This window comes from Brassica oleracea, chromosome C7 (assembly GCF_000695525.1).
Source record: "Brassica oleracea var. oleracea cultivar TO1000 chromosome C7, BOL, whole genome shotgun sequence".
Lineage (NCBI taxonomy): Eukaryota > Viridiplantae > Streptophyta > Magnoliopsida > Brassicales > Brassicaceae > Brassica > Brassica oleracea.
Window position 1 is genome coordinate 43050317 of NC_027754.1, and position 18267 is coordinate 43068583.

The 18267-nt window shown below is 36.4% G+C and overlaps 3 protein-coding genes and 1 long non-coding RNA gene across 8 annotated transcripts; 2 read left to right on the top strand and 2 right to left on the bottom strand.

The window, feature by feature from the left end:
- Positions 1 to 5762: 5762 nt before the first annotated feature.
- Positions 5763 to 9937, bottom strand: LOC106303793 (cation/H(+) antiporter 17). Of its 3 annotated transcripts, none has more exons than XM_013740115.1 (4): positions 9851 to 9937; positions 9463 to 9665; positions 7322 to 8323; positions 5763 to 7179 (listed from the first exon to the last, which is right to left on the bottom strand). In XM_013740115.1, the coding sequence occupies exons 2-4, from the start codon at positions 9652 to 9654 to the stop codon at positions 5902 to 5904; spliced, it is 2472 nt and encodes an 823-aa protein (XP_013595569.1). In that variant the 5' UTR covers positions 9655 to 9665; positions 9851 to 9937; the 3' UTR covers positions 5763 to 5901. The 3 variants fall into 3 exon arrangements, with proteins under 3 accessions (XP_013595569.1, XP_013595571.1, XP_013595570.1); XM_013740117.1 differs by having other exon boundaries at positions 9881 to 9919; XM_013740116.1 differs by lacking the exon at positions 9851 to 9937 and adding an exon at positions 9753 to 9842.
- Positions 9938 to 14246: 4309 nt separating this feature from the next.
- On the top strand, positions 14247 to 15407 carry LOC106303787 (V-type proton ATPase subunit G2). 3 transcript variants are annotated; one of them, XM_013740107.1, is made up of 4 exons: positions 14247 to 14306; positions 14602 to 14712; positions 14844 to 14944; positions 15053 to 15407. In XM_013740107.1, the coding sequence occupies exons 2-4, from the start codon at positions 14625 to 14627 to the stop codon at positions 15194 to 15196; spliced, it is 333 nt and encodes a 110-aa protein (XP_013595561.1). In that variant the 5' UTR covers positions 14247 to 14306; positions 14602 to 14624; the 3' UTR covers positions 15197 to 15407. The 3 variants fall into 3 exon arrangements, with proteins under 3 accessions (XP_013595561.1, XP_013595560.1, XP_013595562.1); XM_013740106.1 differs by having other exon boundaries at positions 14248 to 14306; positions 14597 to 14712; XM_013740108.1 differs by having other exon boundaries at positions 14248 to 14304; positions 14594 to 14712.
- A 721-nt stretch (positions 15408 to 16128) lies between these two features.
- Positions 16129 to 16745, top strand: LOC106304339 (40S ribosomal protein S30-like). The gene has a single exon (XM_013740747.1). It carries the CDS (start codon positions 16387 to 16389, stop codon positions 16573 to 16575), a length of 189 nt encoding a protein of 62 aa, XP_013596201.1. The 5' UTR covers positions 16129 to 16386; the 3' UTR covers positions 16576 to 16745.
- Positions 16746 to 16821: 76 nt separating this feature from the next.
- LOC106304340 lies at positions 16822 to 18015 on the bottom strand. Its single transcript, XR_001262712.1, has 3 exons — positions 17868 to 18015; positions 17212 to 17447; positions 16822 to 17115 (listed from the first exon to the last, which is right to left on the bottom strand). It is a non-coding gene; the product is annotated as an uncharacterized LOC106304340 (long non-coding RNA).
- Between the last annotated feature and the right edge of the window lie 252 nt (positions 18016 to 18267).

Genomic DNA, 18267 nt, shown 5'->3' on the forward strand with positions numbered 1-18267 from the left:
TATTATGTACTTCATGGAAACAAAGAATCAAGATGATTTTGTACTTTCGAAACTTAAAACCCCGGAATACCAACATCACTTCCTAGTCCCAACTGTGGGAGTCAGTGGAGGACTAGCACTCGTGTGGAAAAATGATGTGAATCTCACGGTGCTAAGCTCCTCACCAAACTTCATTGACACAAGGATTGTCTTCAAAAACAACCCCTTCTTCATCACATTTATCTACGGAACCCCCCAACAAGAGAGGAGAGCAGCGTTTTGGGAAGAGATCTCCTTGATGGGCCAGGGAAGAGATTCATCATGGGCGCTAACAGGGGATTTTAATGACATCTTGGACAACTCAGAGAAAACAGGAGGCCCATTGAGATGTGAAGGAACTTTCATCCCCTTCAGGAGCTTTGTCTCACTGAATGGACTTTGGGATGTAAAGCACACCGGTAACCAGCTATCGTGGAGGGGCAAGAGACACACCCACGACATCAAGGAAAGGCTAGATAGAACTTTAGCAAACGTAGCTTGGGCGGATCTTTTTCCTTCAAGTTACTGTAATTACCTCCGTTATGAGGGTTCGGATCACCGGCCGCTAGTAACTTACCTGGATACTCGGTTGAAGAAAAAGAGAAGACCCTTCAGATATGACAGAAGACTCAATGAGGATGATGAGGCAAGGAAGATCATTGAAGCAGCCTGGTCGAGAGGAACTGTGGAAAGAGTGGAAACAAAAATTACAAGATGCAGACAAGAGATTATCAACTGGTCAAAGGAGCAAAAGGAGATCAAGGCGAAGGAGGTGATTCAGAAACAAAGGGAGCTGGAAGAAGAATTAACTGTCTCAGTACCGAATACTGAGAAGATCAGAGAACTTTCAGAGGCGTTGGCCAAAGCGTATAAGGCTGAAGAACTCTTTTGGAGACAAAGAAGTCGTATTTTATGGCTGTAGGGAGGAGATAGAAACAGTGCTTTCTTCCATGATGTAACTAAAGGAAGGAAGGTGAGAAACAATATAACAGTCTTAGAGAATACAGAAGGAGCTCCAGTCTATGAAGAGGAAGAGATTGGAAAGGTCTTCGTGGACTTCTACCATCTCCTCTTCTCGTCCAATGGTAACGTGGAGTACCATACAGTGGAGGAAACTATCCAAGCGGGGATTTCAGAGGAGATGAATGACGAGCTATGCAGATTACCAGATGAAGAAGAAGTAAAGGCGGCGATCTTTGATATTCACCCAGATAAAGCGCCGGGGTCAGATGGTTTCTCGGCAAGCTTCTATCAAACTTTCTGGGGTCTGTTGAGTTCAGATATTTACCGAGATATTCGGACTTTCTTCACATCAGGTTCTTTGAACCCCCAAATTAATGAGACACATGTATGTCTGATTCTGAAGTCTACAGCGCCCAAGTCAGCTGCAGAGTACCGCCCGATTGCCCTATGTAACGTGCGGTATAAGATAATAGCAAAGCTCCTCACTAAACGGCTGCAGAAAATTCTCCCGAGTTTGATCTCGCAACATCAGACAGCTTTCGTCCCTGGAAGAGCAATCTCGGACAACGTTCTAATTACTCACGAAACACTTCATTACCTGAAGATCTCGGAAGCAAAGAAGAGATGCTCCATGGTCATAAAAACCGACATGAGCAAAGCGTACGATCGCATCGAATGGGGGTTCTTGGAGAAAGTTCTGAGGAAATTAGGTTTTCGGGAGGGCTGGATAAACTGGGTAATGGAGTGTGTCAAAACCGTCTCCTACACCTTTCTGATCAATGGAGCTACATACGGAAGGGTCTTTCCCTCTAGAGGCCTTCGCCAAGGAGATCCCCTCTCCCCGTATCTCTTGTGCTCTCGGGTCTATGCAAGAATGCTCAAGTCAATGGCAGCCTTTTAGGACTCCAAGTCTCTCAGCAAAGCCCTCATATCAACCACCTTTTGTTCGCAAATGATACGATGATTTTCTGTAAAACGAATGAGAAGAATTGTCGAGCGCTGACATCCATTCTCAGACGATACGAGAGGAGCTCAGGCCAGTGCATTAACCTGACAAAATCCACGATCACGTTCTCTTCAAAAACACCGGAGAGCATCAAGGAGAGAGTGAAGACAGTGCTTGGAATTGATCAAGAGGGAGGTATGGGTAAATATCTCGGGCTGCCGGAGACGTTTGGAAGAAGCAAAAGGGATGTCTTCACAGGAATGGTAAATAAGATCAGACAAAGAGCTCAGTCGTGGCCAACTAGATTCCTATCGGGAGCAGGAAAGCATGTGATGCTCCAATCAGTCTTGACGTCCCTTCCCACCTACTCGATGTCGAGCTTCAAGATTCTGATCTCCCTTTGTAAGAGAATCCAGTCTATTCTCACGCGCTTCTGGTGGGATAGTGCACCGGAGAAAAGAAAGATTGCTTGGATGGCTTGGAGTACTATGGCTCAACCAAAGCACTTGGGAGGGCTGGGCTTTAAGAACATTGAGGACTACAATGATTCACTACTGGCAAAGTTGGGTTGGAGAATCCTCAATAATCCAATCTCGCTGTTAGCCCTTGTTCTAAAAGGTAAATACTTCTCTGACTGCACCTTCATGGAGAGTAAAGATAAAACTGGCTCCTCCCATGGTTGGACAAGTATACAAGCCGGAAAATCGGTACTGGAGAAGGGCCTTGGCTTCTTGGTGGGGAATGGAGAGAACATTCGGGTTTGGTCGGATAAGTGGCTCTCTCCCCTGTGCCCTATAACTCCAATAGGCCCGCCCACCTACGAGAATAAAAACCTTATGGTGGCTGATCTGCTTGATCAACAGACCAATGAGTGGGATCTTCACAAGCTTCAGCTCCACTTACCTCATCTCCTCATGTATTATTTTCGTATACTAAAGTTGACTCCTTCATTACGTTAGAAAATTTGCTAATCGATATAACATACGAAACTGAAAATAAATAGCACATTCAGATAATGTGCAAACTGTGTTGTAAAATCTGATAGTATTATTATTCTTTTTGGCTAAAATATGTTAATATCATTGAAAAATGAAATATGAAACTACAAATGTAAGAACCTAATCTAACTGAACTCCATGGTAAAAATAAAGAAAAAACAGGAAGCCAGTACAAAACAGAGCAGTGCTCTCAACAGAAAAAGAAAACAGGAAGCCAGTCACGCACTTCTGGTTGATGACTCTAAACAAACTTATGACCTTTATTGACTGCTGGTTGTAAAGAACGTTGTTGCGTTGACGCCATAGAAGAAAAATTGCAGCTTGAGCCACCACAGTCCTCATCGTTTTAGGAGCAGCTGCTGAGCCTTGCCTCAACCATGATAAGAGCTGTGGCCATGAAGAAAATAGATTGCAAACTGGATCAAGGCGTAAGAGGATAAGTTTCCAGACCTCCCTATATCAAAACATACTCTCTTATTTCATTTGCCACAACACACAGACAGCAAAGAGTGGTTATGTTTAAAATGAGCATAATAGAAGATCAAGTGTCTGATATTCCATCACTGAGGAAATTAAACTGAGCATATCAGCAACTGTCGTTAGTTTCCAAGCTAGTGTTTAGTGTTGGGCATATCATCCACGAAGAAGAAAACATAATAGTCTGTGAAGAAGAAAACTGCAACTGAGCATATCATCAACAGTGAGCATATCATCCACGAAGAAGAAAACATAATAGAAGATCAAAATTCAAGTCTGGGTTTTGTAGGGTGTTTAGTGTTGATGTTTGAAGATTGCAACCCATATTCTGTGATTAGACTTGTATTTTACAGATACTCCCTCCGACAAAGTGTCACAGCCCCCTCTTCAATACAAAACACATAAAGCCAAAACCAAAATCAAAGGCATCTCAACACACACACACTCACAAATTCATAGCAAAGGGAAAAGTAAAGACGATTTTGTTATCTCAATCAGACATTCAACGCACCAACAAATAAATTAAATCAGAAGCTTCTGCATCTCAACTAACAAATAGATTCAACAAAAATATGCAGAAAGCAAATGAAAAAGGCAACTTTTATGGCGGGCCTGCAAATCCGATTCCAAAAAAAAAGCTTAGTTAGTTGGAAACAACAGTAAATACAAACTCTGTTCGACCAAAAATGTCAAATAAGACAGCGTTCTTCGGAAACACATGAACACTTACAAACCTTTTTAAGGCCGAAGAGCATTCATCGCCGGAAAACCCTTTTCGAATTGGAGATAAGATTTATAAAAAACTGCTCATGTACGACTCTGGATCTTCATGTTGATGGAGTCAACAAAAATGGATACATAAACTACACAAAAGGATACAAAGATTCAACCTTTGTGGATTTCTAGAGTTTTCGAACACCAAGCAAACGCAGGAGGAGCGATCTCCACCATGTCGGAATCCATTGGCGAAAGATGTGAATGAACCCTAAAAGTCGGCGCTAAGTTGATGAAAACGATTAGTCAAAAAAAAATTGATGAAACGGTGAGTTTCACCCGGCGGACACGTGTCGTCCTCTCGTGCAATGACTTTCTGACGTGGACGCACATGTGGCGCAAGGAGGAGTGAAAGAACCCTTCTTTATAATAATAGTATATACTTAATGAATTATATATATATATATATATATAAGTTATACCAATAATATATTTTATATAAGTTTTACAATATTTTTATTTACTAAATTTATTAAATTAGTTATTAGTATTCAAAAAGTAAATATTTTTTTTTATTGTAATAAAATTTTATTATTTTATATTATTTTAGATTTTTTATTTATTTTTAATTTATTTATTTATTTTTACGGATCAAATCGGATATCTGGTTAAAAATCTAAACTTTTCCGGATATCCGGGACACCGTATATCCAGATGGCTACAAATCGAATCTAATCGAATAATTAATTATTCGGACGAAACGGATCGGATCACGAATACCTCCAAAACTCCGAATATCTGATTTGTGCCCACCTTTGCATGGACCTTCAATATCTTGGACCTTCGTTAAACCAAATGATAAAATCATGTTCAATGATCATCTTGTGGGTGCTTAAAAAATATGGTTCCACATACAAAATTTATTTCAAACTTAGCATTACAGCGAATGAGCATGCAATAGATAAACGGAATATCTCGCAGACAAGATGTAAACTTTATACATCAACACAACAAAAACGACTTATATCCCATTACACAATCAATAGTGGGTTCACCTGAAAATAGAATACTAATAGTTTACGTGATGACACTAGGAATGTGTTGGATTTTGTAGTAACTTTCCCCTCCTGGTACGAATTTCGCCTTCCACTCCTTGTTCATATGTGAGATTTCCAGTTCCTTAAAAGAAGTTATATACTTCAGCCCTTCTGGTATATTATGTATGTAAAATACATATAAAGATGATTGATAAATATATAAAGATGCAGTTAATTAACATTTAAAAAAATTTAAAATAACACATGAAAGATAAAATTCAGATTTTTGTAGGTTGTGTGATATATGGATCATGATGTATTGTAAACGAGATTGTATTAACATGACGACCTTTCATGATTTCATTTTCTCTCGTCATCAGCCAATATTTTTCTAGACGAGACTAAATAAATATTAAACTTAGCATCAAATGATATCGAATCGGCACATGAACTGATGACCAAATAAAAAAAAATCCATCTGAATTTAATTCCTCAAATGTTTTAACTATAAACATTGACTAATAACAATCATGTTAAAAACGTTGACTAATAATGGGCTTTGTAATTTATACTTCCACTTTGTTAATCTAATCCAAATGCTACGTACTACCATATATATAGAGATCATATGTATTTTTTAACACAGAAATCATACATTCACATTTAATATCTTACAATATGAAACAGATGTTATTATACAAGCCAATTCTTTTGACCTTTCGAATCTTGGAATCACAAAGACAATCCCCTAAGGACTCTTGAAATCCTCAACCGGCAACACTCCTTTCGTGGTCCTCTTCAGAACTCCCACAGCCGGAGAATCACAACTTGCTACATACTGTTGCACCACCAACACCGACGCGGACGTGGAAACAATTTCACTTGAAGTTAATAAATTCCCGACAGGCCCAAGCTCCGGCGTGTCGCTTCTTACCACGTTTAACCCCGACGCCACCGAACCTTCCGGTGACTTCCCCACCAAGAAAAGATTGCTTCTTGAACATTCTTTTATAACCTCGCAAATTTCATCGTGGCATCTCACGATTTTATCTTCGTAAATGATCTTAGATTCGATGTCTGAATCAGAACGAGAGCTTTCTTGTTCTTTAACCTTTGCTTTAAGTTCGGTTATAGCTTCTATATCAGTCAACTTAGTTTCCCCTGAACATGAACCGGCTTGATCTTCGGTTATCTCCAGCTTCACGTTTTCCGGTTTAAACTCCTCACTAGGAATAAACCGAATCACGGTTAGGCTTATACCAGGATGTTCCGCCATCCGCACCGCAAACGCTAACGCCTCGCGATCATCATTCCCTCCAAAAAACAAAACCGTTATCACTAACGTGAAATCACTGGACGCGACTCGTGTCGCACCACCAAGGCCACGATCAACAAGAATCGCGACAGAACATGGAGCTTCCTCCATAACCTTCTTGTTAATCAAACGGTAGTCGTTCCTTGTCGTCTCCCACGTTCTGTCAAGCCTAACGTGCTTATGAAACGGAAGAATCACCATGGCGGTGCGTTTGCTTTCAGCGCTTCGGCATATATCTTCATGTATAGTCGCCATAGCTGAGATTGCTGTCATTGGACGCACTGAGACACGGCTGAGTCTCTGGAAAGCCTCGAATGCGACCACCACCATGTCGGAAGAGTTCCCGGTTTTGTCCTTGTTCCAGAAAGGGAGACCGTTTCTTCTGACCTTATGTGCCATTAGTATAGCTGATGATCTCTCCGAGAGCTCCATGAGATGCATGGCGTAGACTGATAGACTTTCTTTACGGTTCGTGCCTCGTGATGCTTCTATGAGGTTGACTATCGTGGGAATGTTCATTATACTCTGGAAACAGAACATAAGACAAAGCGGTTTGTTAGACTGGTTTGTGTCCTCGACCGTTCGGTTATTGTACTCCCCTTTGGTTAAGGATTTTCCCGGTTTATGAACTGCTAAAACTAGAGGAGTCGTCATGAACGTGGTGACTATAGCCATTAGAACCATTATAGCAAAAACTTGATCGTTCAAAACCTGCGAGAAGCATCAAAATCAGGTAAATGCACAGTAAAAACAATCAATATTAAATATGACAAAAGGAGATTACAATCTCAACATTATTAATTTATAGATTTGATTGTAGATATATACTCATAAGTGAAATCTTTGGACTTACCCCTCTGTCTCTACCAATGTTGAGGACAATGAGCTCAACAAGACCTTTCGTGTTCATCAAGAAACCTAGTGCTAATGACTCGTCAAGAGGAACTTTGCAGTAAAGAGAAACCACCACCGTGCCGACAATCTTACCAAAACAAGCATTAAAGATAACCAAAACCAATAGTCCCCAAGACTGAGCTCCTTGTATGGTCGCCACATCTGTCTTCAAACCACTGGAGACGAAGTAAAGCGGCAAGAAAAGACCTGACACGAGATCCTCAACTTTCTCAACCAAAGAACTCGCGAAATGACCTTCTTTAGGAAAGATAACACCGATCACAAACGCACCGAACAGCGCGTGAATCCCAATAAGGTCCGTCACGAAGCTAGCAGCAAGAACAACACCTAACGTGAGGCACACGTAATGTTCTTTAACCGGTTCTCCTTCAGGACAACGTTTTGCAAGCCACTGCATCCCTGGCTGCACGGCAAATATACAGAACACGACAAAACCGCAACCCGCAAGAAACACCCATAGAGATGTTAAAGGAGAGCTCCCGTCGCCGGAGAGAGCCACCGCTAGAGCAAGTAGGATCCAAGCTGCCACGTCATTAACCGCAGCCGCGGACAAAGCAATCTTTCCGATATCAGTTGTAAGAAGCTTGATCTCAGCGAGGATACGAGCCAAAACGGGAAAAGCTGTGATGGAGAGAGCAACGCCCATGAAGACAAGGAAAGGAGCTTTGCTAACACCATCAGCGATGGAGCTACGGAGAGCAAACGAAGTCCCGATGCCAAAGATGAAGGGGAGAGTGATTCCGGCTAGAGCGATGGAGAGAGCTTTCTTTCCTGTTCGCTTGAGGGATTTGGGATCAAGCTCGAGACCAACGAGGAAGAGGAAGAAGAGGAGTCCTAGGTTTGCAAGTGTTTCTAACACCGTTAGGCTCTTTGTTGGAAAAACAGTACTGAGAAACTTTGAGCTCTTCCCAAGAGCTGATGGCCCAAGTAATATTCCACCCTAACATCCCAATCACAGCATGAAAAAATACAAACTTCAAATTGTAAATATTTTTTCAAAAACCGTACGATTGTGTAGTACTACTTTTTGCCAAGGTAATCATAAGAAAGTACGCATTTATGACTTAATCAATCTTAGTAAAGTTACAGAAAGTTTATGAAAGCATATCTTCCAACGTTAGTGGGAAAGTGTGGAAGTATAAAGAAAAGCAAAATTACACCAAAAAATAATAAAGAAAAGCAATAAACGGATATTATAAATTTAATAATGTGTGTGTGATATATATACTAGTTCTGAGACTTTTATCCGAGATCCGGATTCGATCCAAGATTTGATCCGGATCCGATCCAAAAATCTAGATATCCGGAGGGATCGAATCCGAATCCGGATAGTAAAATGTTGGATCCGTCAAAGCCGGATCCGGATATCTTATTTTTTTAGTCCAGATATCCGGATCCGTAAGTTTTATTAATAACTATTTTAAAAATAGTAGTATCTATATATATAAGAATTAATTTTATTTAATATAGTTTTATTTTTATAATTGTATATATAAATTTTATGCAAATTTTGTAATATGATACATAGAAATAATTAAAACATTATATATTTTTTTTATTTTAAAATTATTTTTAATATAAATATTAATATTATTTTTTATTTATTTCAAAGATCTAAATCCGGATCCGGATATTCGCCGGATATTACAATTTTTAAAATGATATCTGAAACCCTGGATATATCCGAGAACCCCGGATCCGGATAAAGATGATAAAATTATGGATAAGGATAATAAAATTATGGATCCGCCGGATAAAGATCCGGATCCGGATACCTTAAAATTGCCGATACCCGATCCAGGCCTAATATATACGCTCAAAAGCTTAACGTGTCAGCTAAATTTATGGAAGAAATCAAGAAAACTAATATTCTGATGAAAATTCCTCGGAATATACGTCATTAAATATTATGGACGACTAATTCAAGCTTATGATTGGTGTAGATTCGCTAACAATAATACTTATGTGCCAAAAGTCCTTCAGTTTTAGTAATGTTCTTAATGATAGATCAAATTGGTAACCTGTTTGACTTTTATCGATTAAAAAGGAAATAAGCTGAAACGAATAAGGAAACCTTACCACTATCTCGGCGATGACACGTGGTTGCCGGAGAGGACGGAAGAGAAAAGCAAGAACACGAGTGAGAAAAAGAACGATGCAGATCTGGAGTATCAGAAGAGGCAACGCGTAATGAAGAGGATTCTCTCCTTGAAAGACTCCATTGGAGGTTGCTTTCATTGGTCCTGAACATGTTGCATCGTTTGTTCCCATACCTTTTAGCTCTGACAAAATTTGAAATTATTACGTGTCAGTGTTTTTTCTTGCATTATCTAGGAAACAAAAAGAAAGAGAATGTGCAACTACGAAACCTATATTGAACAAAGCGCATATTAGGATGATTTAGTGATGCCGTGAAACAGATTAGATCACACGAGATATGGATAGATACAGAGGATGCGATACTCACGAATATTAAGATCTTCTTGAAAACAATAACCTGAGGAGAAATGGGAGTGAGAGGGATGGAGTCACCTGGATGGAGTATATGACCTTTACTAGGGTTCTTTATATAAAGTCTGGAGAAATAAATACTAATAAGTAATAACACCCCTGATTGCGCGGCAATTATTTCTTTTTATTTTTATATAAAAAACATTATCTCAGCGCATAAATAAATATTCATTAGAGCATGATTATTTGAGGGTTCTGGGTTCTTAACGGAATATAAGAACCTGGCTCTTAACTTTTAACTAAAAAAACTAAGAACCGGTTCTTAAATAAGAGTTTTAAGAAACGGTTCTTAGCTTTTTTAGTTAAAAATTAAGAGACGGGTTCTTATATTCCGCTAAGAACCCCACCCTAAGAACATCCCAATAATCATGCTCTTAGAATTCTCTGTAAAAAAGGTCTCAAGTGTATTTGTCTCTCTTATCGCCGTCATTAATCACCTCTATGTCGACGTAAAGTTGACCAAAAGCTTCTTGATCGTTACCTTGCTCTTAAGCCCATAAGCAATTCCGTATATCTCGTACATACACAATTACATGGAATTTACTGAGGTTGATGTATGTAGCACAAATGAACGAATAAGACTTTTATAGTTTCAAAGATTATGTCTCAAGCCTTTTTACATGTAGTTACAACCTGTAATACGGGGTTAAAGCGTGGGTATATACAGGGCAGCGCCTGACTTTTTTGGGACTAGGTGCAAATAAGTTTTTTGGCCTTTTAGTATTATAACATTTGGTAAAATTGGTATTGAGGAAGAATTGAATCTATCAAACAAATTGAACAAACGACTGGTTAAAACCAATTGAGCTAACCAATTTTTCTCAAATTGGCCCTAAAATATATTTAACTATACCGGTCCCGAAGCACATGCGGGCTTAATTACTCAGGAACGGTCCTGGGTATATATCCAAGTTTGAAGTTCATTTCATGTCTAATTACACAGACAACGTGAAATAATGAATTATTGGCCTAATAGCTAAATCTCTTGGATTACTTAGTAAAGGTCTAAAAGGTCGCACGTTAAATTTTCGTTCTCTTAAAAATAATAATTTAACATGTGCTTTGTATTAGGATTGAGATCTGAATGGCTTTAGGACGATTGACTGTATTAGTTTGGAATCAATGTGCCAGGTTGAACGTCTTCAAATTGAATGTATATGTTTTCTTTTATACTAAGGTGATCTGTTTGAATGTGCATTTTGTTTTTCTTTAAACTTCAAAATGAAACAACTCACCTTAACACATGTCAGTATAAAATCCTCTTTAGTTTGACCTATTTGGCATGAAATGAATTCAGTTTCCGAACGGAAAATATGTGTCTACTTGAACTCTATACTATAGTAGGATTGATTAAACAACAAAAATAATTCCGAGTCTAAAAATAAATTTGCAGTTAAAAATGAACAACAAAAAATACATATGTATGTGATACTCATCAAGAATAATGGTATGGTTATTTCCCCTGCTGTATTAAGCACCCGAAAATCGTGCCATATTGGTTATAATCCGCGGTAGTATTAAAAAGTCAATGGTGCATTCGCAATCGTACCTGCTATTCCTATTTGTTTTGAAAGAGAAACTTTGTTATAATATTCATGTCGAAGCAGTTTATCCGTTCATCAACTAAATAAATTCAATGATACTTGGAATGTCAGATTGCAAATTCAGAGTACTATCGTTTAATAAGTTAATGTCAATGCTCGGTTGATTGAAAACATATAGGCTGATTATTGGATCAATTAGAAAATTAATAGAAATAATGATAGTGATATATATAAACTATATTTCAGATAATTGTCAAGTCTCATATAAAACGATTATATTAGTGTTTTAAAATGTATACTCAAGATTATCATTAACCTTGAGTTGTCGAAAAGTTTGGGATTTTCAATAATTTTTAACTATGACTCATATGATATGTAATGTAATAACTAATGGTTGATGTAAATATGTAATAGTAAATGGCATATGTACAAATTAAGTAATGTGTGTTTAGTGATCTAGTGTATAAAATAAATCGTGGTACCATACTATGATGTACGCTTTGAATCTTCAGTGTGCAGTGTCCTACACCTGTACGTATTATGTCTGTCACGTTGAAGTGGTAAGCCACTCAAAATTTAGAAACAACTATAACAAATCAAGAAATTACGAGTCCGCAATATACAAAAAAATGGTGAGTTTTCGATACGTTGGAAAAGAAAGCACCAATGACTCGTGGACGTGATGCTAAAAGTTTGTTCTTTGTTAGATCTTTAAATAACTTTAAATGAATAGACGAATTATTTAGTAGTCCCTATAAATCGCTTTCATCCGACAGAGTCAACCAATTCCTTGATGATAATACCTTAGGAAGACTTAGTATTAAACTAAACCATAATTCGTCAAAACTTTCAACTTTAAGTTTTTATAAGATAATCCGGTGGATAGGATTTGCATTATTAATTCTTTAATTAGTGACTCTAATCGTCTGAAGATGAAATAATTCACTTGATTCACTTCTTCTTGTTCTCCACCGTGGACTTATATCATCAACTCAATATCCAATTTTCCACAGAATTGATCTCTTTTTCTGTGAACACACGCAAAAGCACTCAAATTTCGCAAAGAAAACAAAGACTGGAGACCTTTAAGTAGATTAGATACCGGTGACGAAGTATTCACCAATCATTATACGTTAAATAATGAATATGAACAAATAAAAATATGTGTCCTCGTAATGAGCATACATGCATAGACTTTCCTCTAAGCAGATGACGTAGTTTATTTACACCTTTTTTTTTGTTTTTGTATTTCAACTAGGCCAACCTATAAACTCAATCTTATCCCATTGGTATGACTAGATGCACATAGCTGAGAGTGCGGGTTCGATTGGTGTTAGTACAGTAGTAACAAATAGAAGAAGAAACAAAAACAAGAGTTTGTACAGAACTCAACGGTGTTTAGTAGAGTTACAAGAAGAAAATACAAAGGTGGAAGAAAAAAAGAAATTAAGTATTAAATTAGGAAGAAAGAGTTACTTTGTAGTTTCTTAAAAATTAATTGGATATCTCAAAAAGAAAAACTCAACCTAATTAATAGTTTATCAAATGAGAAATTTTGAAAAACTATCAGATAGATTTCTCAAATTTCAGATATTCAAGCAAATTACTATTATTCTTTTTACTATATTAACTTTTGAAAATTATTAAAAACTTTGTAGATGCTTTTGGTTCTATATAGAGAATGACTTCAGATAGCCATAAAACATGTATTTATTTTCAAAGCAGCGCACAAGGACCAAAGTGATTAATTTATCTTTCTTAAAGGAATAAATGAAAAAACCATCCATTTTCTACAAATTTATAAAAATAATAAATATTTAAGTGAAAAGGTTTCTTTTATCTCCTTGAAAGTTTTTTGAATTTTTTAAAAAATTATGTTTCTCAATTTTCTTTTTGGGAAACATTTTTTCAAAAAGAGTTTAGAAAAACTTTTCTCAATATGCATGATACTTCATGAATATGAGTTACATGCATATTTTGGAAAATAATACTCAAAATATGTATAACACAGTCCTAAAATTTATGAAGATATTGATAAATACATCTATAATATCTTCATAAAATTTAGGAAAACTTTCATGAATGTATATCTATGAATATTTTTACTAAATTTAAATTATACATATATTAAAAAAGATATTTTTGTATATCTATAACATCTTCTTAAAATTTAAAAATATATTTGTGAATAACTATAACATCTTCTTAAAATTTTGGAAAACAGATGACAAGAAAAAATTGGTAAAACTTCATAATCAAATATATATATATATATATATAGTCTTTATAAATTTGAGTTATATGTTAATTTATAAAAATATTTTTAAATATGTATTATAAAAATATATTTAAATATGTATAACATCTTCCTAAATTTTAAGAAGACATTGCTAGATATACATACAAGTTAATTGCATTCATGAAGTTTACTTACACGTTTAGGAAGGCTTTCATGAAATTAGAAAAAAATGAAAAAACTATTTTTTCCATTACATTCGATTTTTATATTTTCAAATTTTTAATATTTATATATATAATAAATAATTAAATAAATTTTAAACAAAAACATAATTAATTTTAACGATTAATGAATAATAGTTTTAGTACGTTATCATTAAGTACTAGTAGTTTGGAACATAAAAATTAATTAAAAGGGATTTTATATTAAGAAAAACGATCATCGAAGAGTGTATTGACAGGCCCATTAAGTTATCAACAAGCCTAACATGGAAAGAGTGTATTGGGTTTCATCAGGCCCATGTTAAACGAATCATATCTGAATCTCTTTCCATGTATATGAATTTCAACACGATCTAAAACACTTCTTCATCAAATCCTCTCTCTGCCTCTCCAATCTCGCAAAACCAGGTACGTCTCCTCCTTCTCTCTCTCCCCCCTTACATTTTGGGATTGCATTTATATATTCACCGTGTTGCGAGATGGTCCAATTCCTCTAAACATCATGTTGGATTGTTTCACATTTGAACTAGTTTTGTAAAATCTGGGATCGTAGATCTCATTTTGTTTCTGCTATGACTCCTTCGAACAATTTGATCTTGTTTTAGATTCATGTGATCGTGTACTTTGCTTATACAAAGGCGTTGACTTTTTTTTTATTGAAAGTTTGGATCTTCGTGTTTGATTTTGAAATCAAAAAGGACAGATCTTTGAGGTTTTCAAGAAAACATGGAGTCAACTGGTAATCATGGAGGGATCCAGCAACTGCTTGCTGCTGAACAGGAAGCTCAGCAAATTGTCAATGCTGCTAGGACCGGTATTGTACTCTCACATTCTCTCTGAAACTCTAGAATCGCTTAACTTCTTTGCATCTGATTGTGTGTTTAGTTAACAATATTCGAGACACTTATCATTGAGAATGTGATATATGTTTTTGGTTTTGTTCAGCAAAAATGGCAAGGCTGAAGCAAGCCAAGCAAGAGGCTGAAACCGAGATTGCTGACCACAAAACCACTACTGAGCATTCTTTCCAGAGGAAGCTCGAAGAGGTCAGTTTATTACATTTATAAATTTGAATTCTTTTTTTTTCCTTTTTTCTTTTTAATATACACACACTTGTTATTGATGAGAAAACTTTTCTGCTGGAATAAAAACAGACCAGTGGGGATTCAGGTGCAAACGTGAAGAGGCTTGAGCAAGAGACTGATGAGAAGATCGAGCAGTTGAAGAACGAAGCTTCCAGGATTTCCAGAGATGTTGTGGACATGCTTCTCAAACATGTCACCACTGTCAACAACTAAGATATATACCATCCGTCTTAAGATGGTCTCAAGTGTTATTTTTGAGTGGATTTATTCATCATTCGTTTCTTTTATGGATTCCATATTTGATTTTGAACTTCAGCCTTGAGACTTGCTGTATTCATCGCTATGGAGACGTACAGAATACAGATCTTTTGTGTATTGTAATAAATTTCAGAACAAAAGGAAACCAATGATTTTTTTTTTTTTTTTTTTTGATCATGAAGGGTTGTTACAATGAAATTCTAAATAAGATAAAGAGGGTCCTAACCGTGAATAAGTCTGAGCATGAAATATTTATATCTTGCCTTAGTCATTTGTGTTAGTTAAACAAACCGAAGAAGTAAAGAGAAGATTCAACAAGGGTGAATAATACTATCGTCTAAGCCATTTGACTAATGGTAAATGATATGGGCAAACGACTTCAAAAATGAAGAAAACGCGGTGAAAGTTGATGATGTGGGTTGATTAACTATAAGATGGAACGTTTGTTCATTAATATTTCAACCAATAACTGTGGATTTTGTAACAGAGCTATGAACTGAATAGCATATGATTTGTTATATTTAAACCATATCCTAGCCAAAGTATAGAGACGTATAGGTATGAAGATTATTAACCCAAAAACTGTAGGTGAGAAAAAGGACATCTCTCAAAAAGTCTTCAAAATAGTTTAAATTAAATATATAAATAAATTACATTACTAGTATTTTAAAACTACGAAAATTTATTTTAAGAAAATCGCTTAAGATATTTGGGAATGAAAAATGATTTTGAAATACTTATAATAAAATCTAAATATTTAAATATATTTATATACTATGTTGAAAAAATCTTTGGGAAATGCTATGAACCTCTACACATTAAACAACTGCCAGTTTCCTACATTATCTTGGTTCGTGTCCAATTCCACGTACCAATGAAGTAAAGAAAATTTATATAGCTGATTTCATTTATATTTTTAAACAAAATTAATATAGAAAATACAAGATTTGTAGCTTATAAAAGACCCATCACTGCTTTTGCATACTTGTATCCATTGTGTATTTCCTTGCATCCATCAATAAATTTTATGTTACGCCTCTCTATTATTTCTCTCTCCATCTCTCAAAAAGTCTTCAAAATAGTCTAAATTAACATAGCGTCGTCGTCTCCTTCAGAGAAGCCAGAAGATTTATCTGTGATCAACCATGGGGAAGGTTCACGGTTCATTGGCTCGTGCCGGGAAGGTGAGAGATCAGACACCGAAAGTGGCTAAGCAGGACAAGAAGAAGAAGCCTCGTGGCCGTGCCCACAAGAGATTGCAACACAACCGCCGTTTCGTCACCGCCGTTGTTGGCTTTGGCAAGAAGAGAGGACCAAACTCATCTGAGAAGTAGACAGAAGCAATGTTAATGGGTCTTTAGAGCATGATTAACCCACAAACCCATTACAGTATCTTAATGATTATTTTACTAATTAAATGTTGATAAGAACTTTTGTTAAGAGACACCTAGATTTTGTGCTCCAATGCTAGTTTCTTATTTAAGGGTTCCTAATCACTAATCAATGCAAATACATACCTCGAGTTTCCTGGACTGAGCTACGGCGAGAGCTCCACTCTTTCACTAATTATTTACCTGAAAATAATGACGCACGACAAGAACAACATGAGAACAAGAACGCATTTATATCATCAATTGAAAGTACAAACAGAACACAACCAACAACAACAAACAAAGTTCAAAGTAGACAGCAAAAAAAAACACAGAGTAATTCATAACAAAGTAGGAGCTTGTTTTCAGAAAATTCAAACAACAAACAAACAACAAATACACGAGGCAAACCTAAAACAGAGACACTTAAACAGAGTATATGAGTGCCTTCAACCGTTCCTCCCTCTCAAGACTCCCAACTATGACCTCACTTACCAATTCAAGCTTGGACACAAGAGTACACATTAACCAATTAGAGATGTTTCATTATCCAAAAGTGATACCTTTTAACTAAAAAGGACACATGCAATTCATAGATACCTTTTTCCGCCAGTTCCTAGAGCTGCGGTCACCTTCAACCATATTGAGAGCTGAGCCTTCAAGACCACTAGTGTCCCAATTCCTACCAACTTCTCTGTTTCCATGCTCATTAGAGTGCAAAAAGGAAGCATCTTTGCCTTGCCATTGCCCACCCAATGTACTCTAATGTGGATAAGCTAGCTGTGTCGCAAAGGCCTGTTCTTTTACTATCTGCCTCTGAAAAACGAAATGTCCAACTACAGTTTTCAAAGTTTGGACATCAGATACCATAGGCAATTTATATATACCAATAAACACAACACTCAAATCAATCATTAAAGATTAAAAAACTGCAATCTCAGCCGAAAGATGGTGATCTAGTGTTTTAATAATCACTGAATTATACGCTTTTATTCATCATTGATTGCATTAAGAGGAAAAAAAGGTAAAATCAAAAACAAAGAAAATGTTTAAAAGGAGAGGTCAGATGGTAGTGCATGTCTATGAATCAACACTGTAATTCAGATTTGCAGACGTATGGAAATATAATCCTCATTCCTCTGATTTTCAAGCAATAATTATAACAAAAACATTATTCTATCAATGATTGGGGTCAGATCAAAATTCAATTTTTATAACTCAAAAAGCTAATTTCGATCAGATGGAAGAAACTTTACATGGTGGTGAAAGAGGAGGCAGCGCAAGTGAGACGAGGAGGTGAGTTTTTTCTGAGTCGGTGGGGAAGATGAGCCCTGCGTGTGAAGTGAACGAGACTGGGAAGAGAGGACTGCGTGTGAAGACGACTCGGTGAGGTTTTTTTTTGCCTTCTGGAAATCTCTTCCCAATAAGATTAAAACACGTGTCTAATAAGGGACGGTTCTTCTAACCCCTATTTAGGAGACATTTTTTGTCATAATTGCTATTAGTTAATCTTGCTCTTAGTTACAAAGCTAAAGTTTCTTGTTGATTTCATTTGTGTTACATTTTTTTCTGTTTGGATTATTAAACACCTTCTTGTGTTAGTGGAAAGCTGGCATTGTTGTATTAGATCTTCTGTTTTCATATATTGGATTTGAG

Bases quoted from the DNA above. Each gene is read 5' to 3' on its own strand.
- LOC106304339 (XM_013740747.1), top strand. From the start codon at position 16,387: ATGGGGAAGGTTCACGGTTCATTGGCTCGTGCCGGGAAGGTGAGAGAT.
- LOC106303793 (XM_013740115.1), bottom strand. From the start codon at position 9,654: ATGGGAACAAACGATGCAACATGTTCAGGACCAATGAAAGCAACCTCC. The intron at 8,324-9,462 runs GTAAGGTTTCCT...TTGGGATGTTAG, and splicing joins GTGTCATCGCCGAGATAGTG to GGTGGAATATTACTTGGGCC. The intron at 7,180-7,321 runs GTAAGTCCAAAG...TGCTTCTCGCAG, and splicing joins ACATTGGTAGAGACAGAGGG to GTTTTGAACGATCAAGTTTT.
- LOC106303787 (XM_013740107.1), top strand. From the start codon at position 14,625: ATGGAGTCAACTGGTAATCATGGAGGGATCCAGCAACTGCTTGCTGCT. The intron at 14,713-14,843 runs GTATTGTACTCT...GGTTTTGTTCAG, and splicing joins TGTCAATGCTGCTAGGACCG to CAAAAATGGCAAGGCTGAAG. The intron at 14,945-15,052 runs GTCAGTTTATTA...GAATAAAAACAG, and splicing joins TCCAGAGGAAGCTCGAAGAG to ACCAGTGGGGATTCAGGTGC.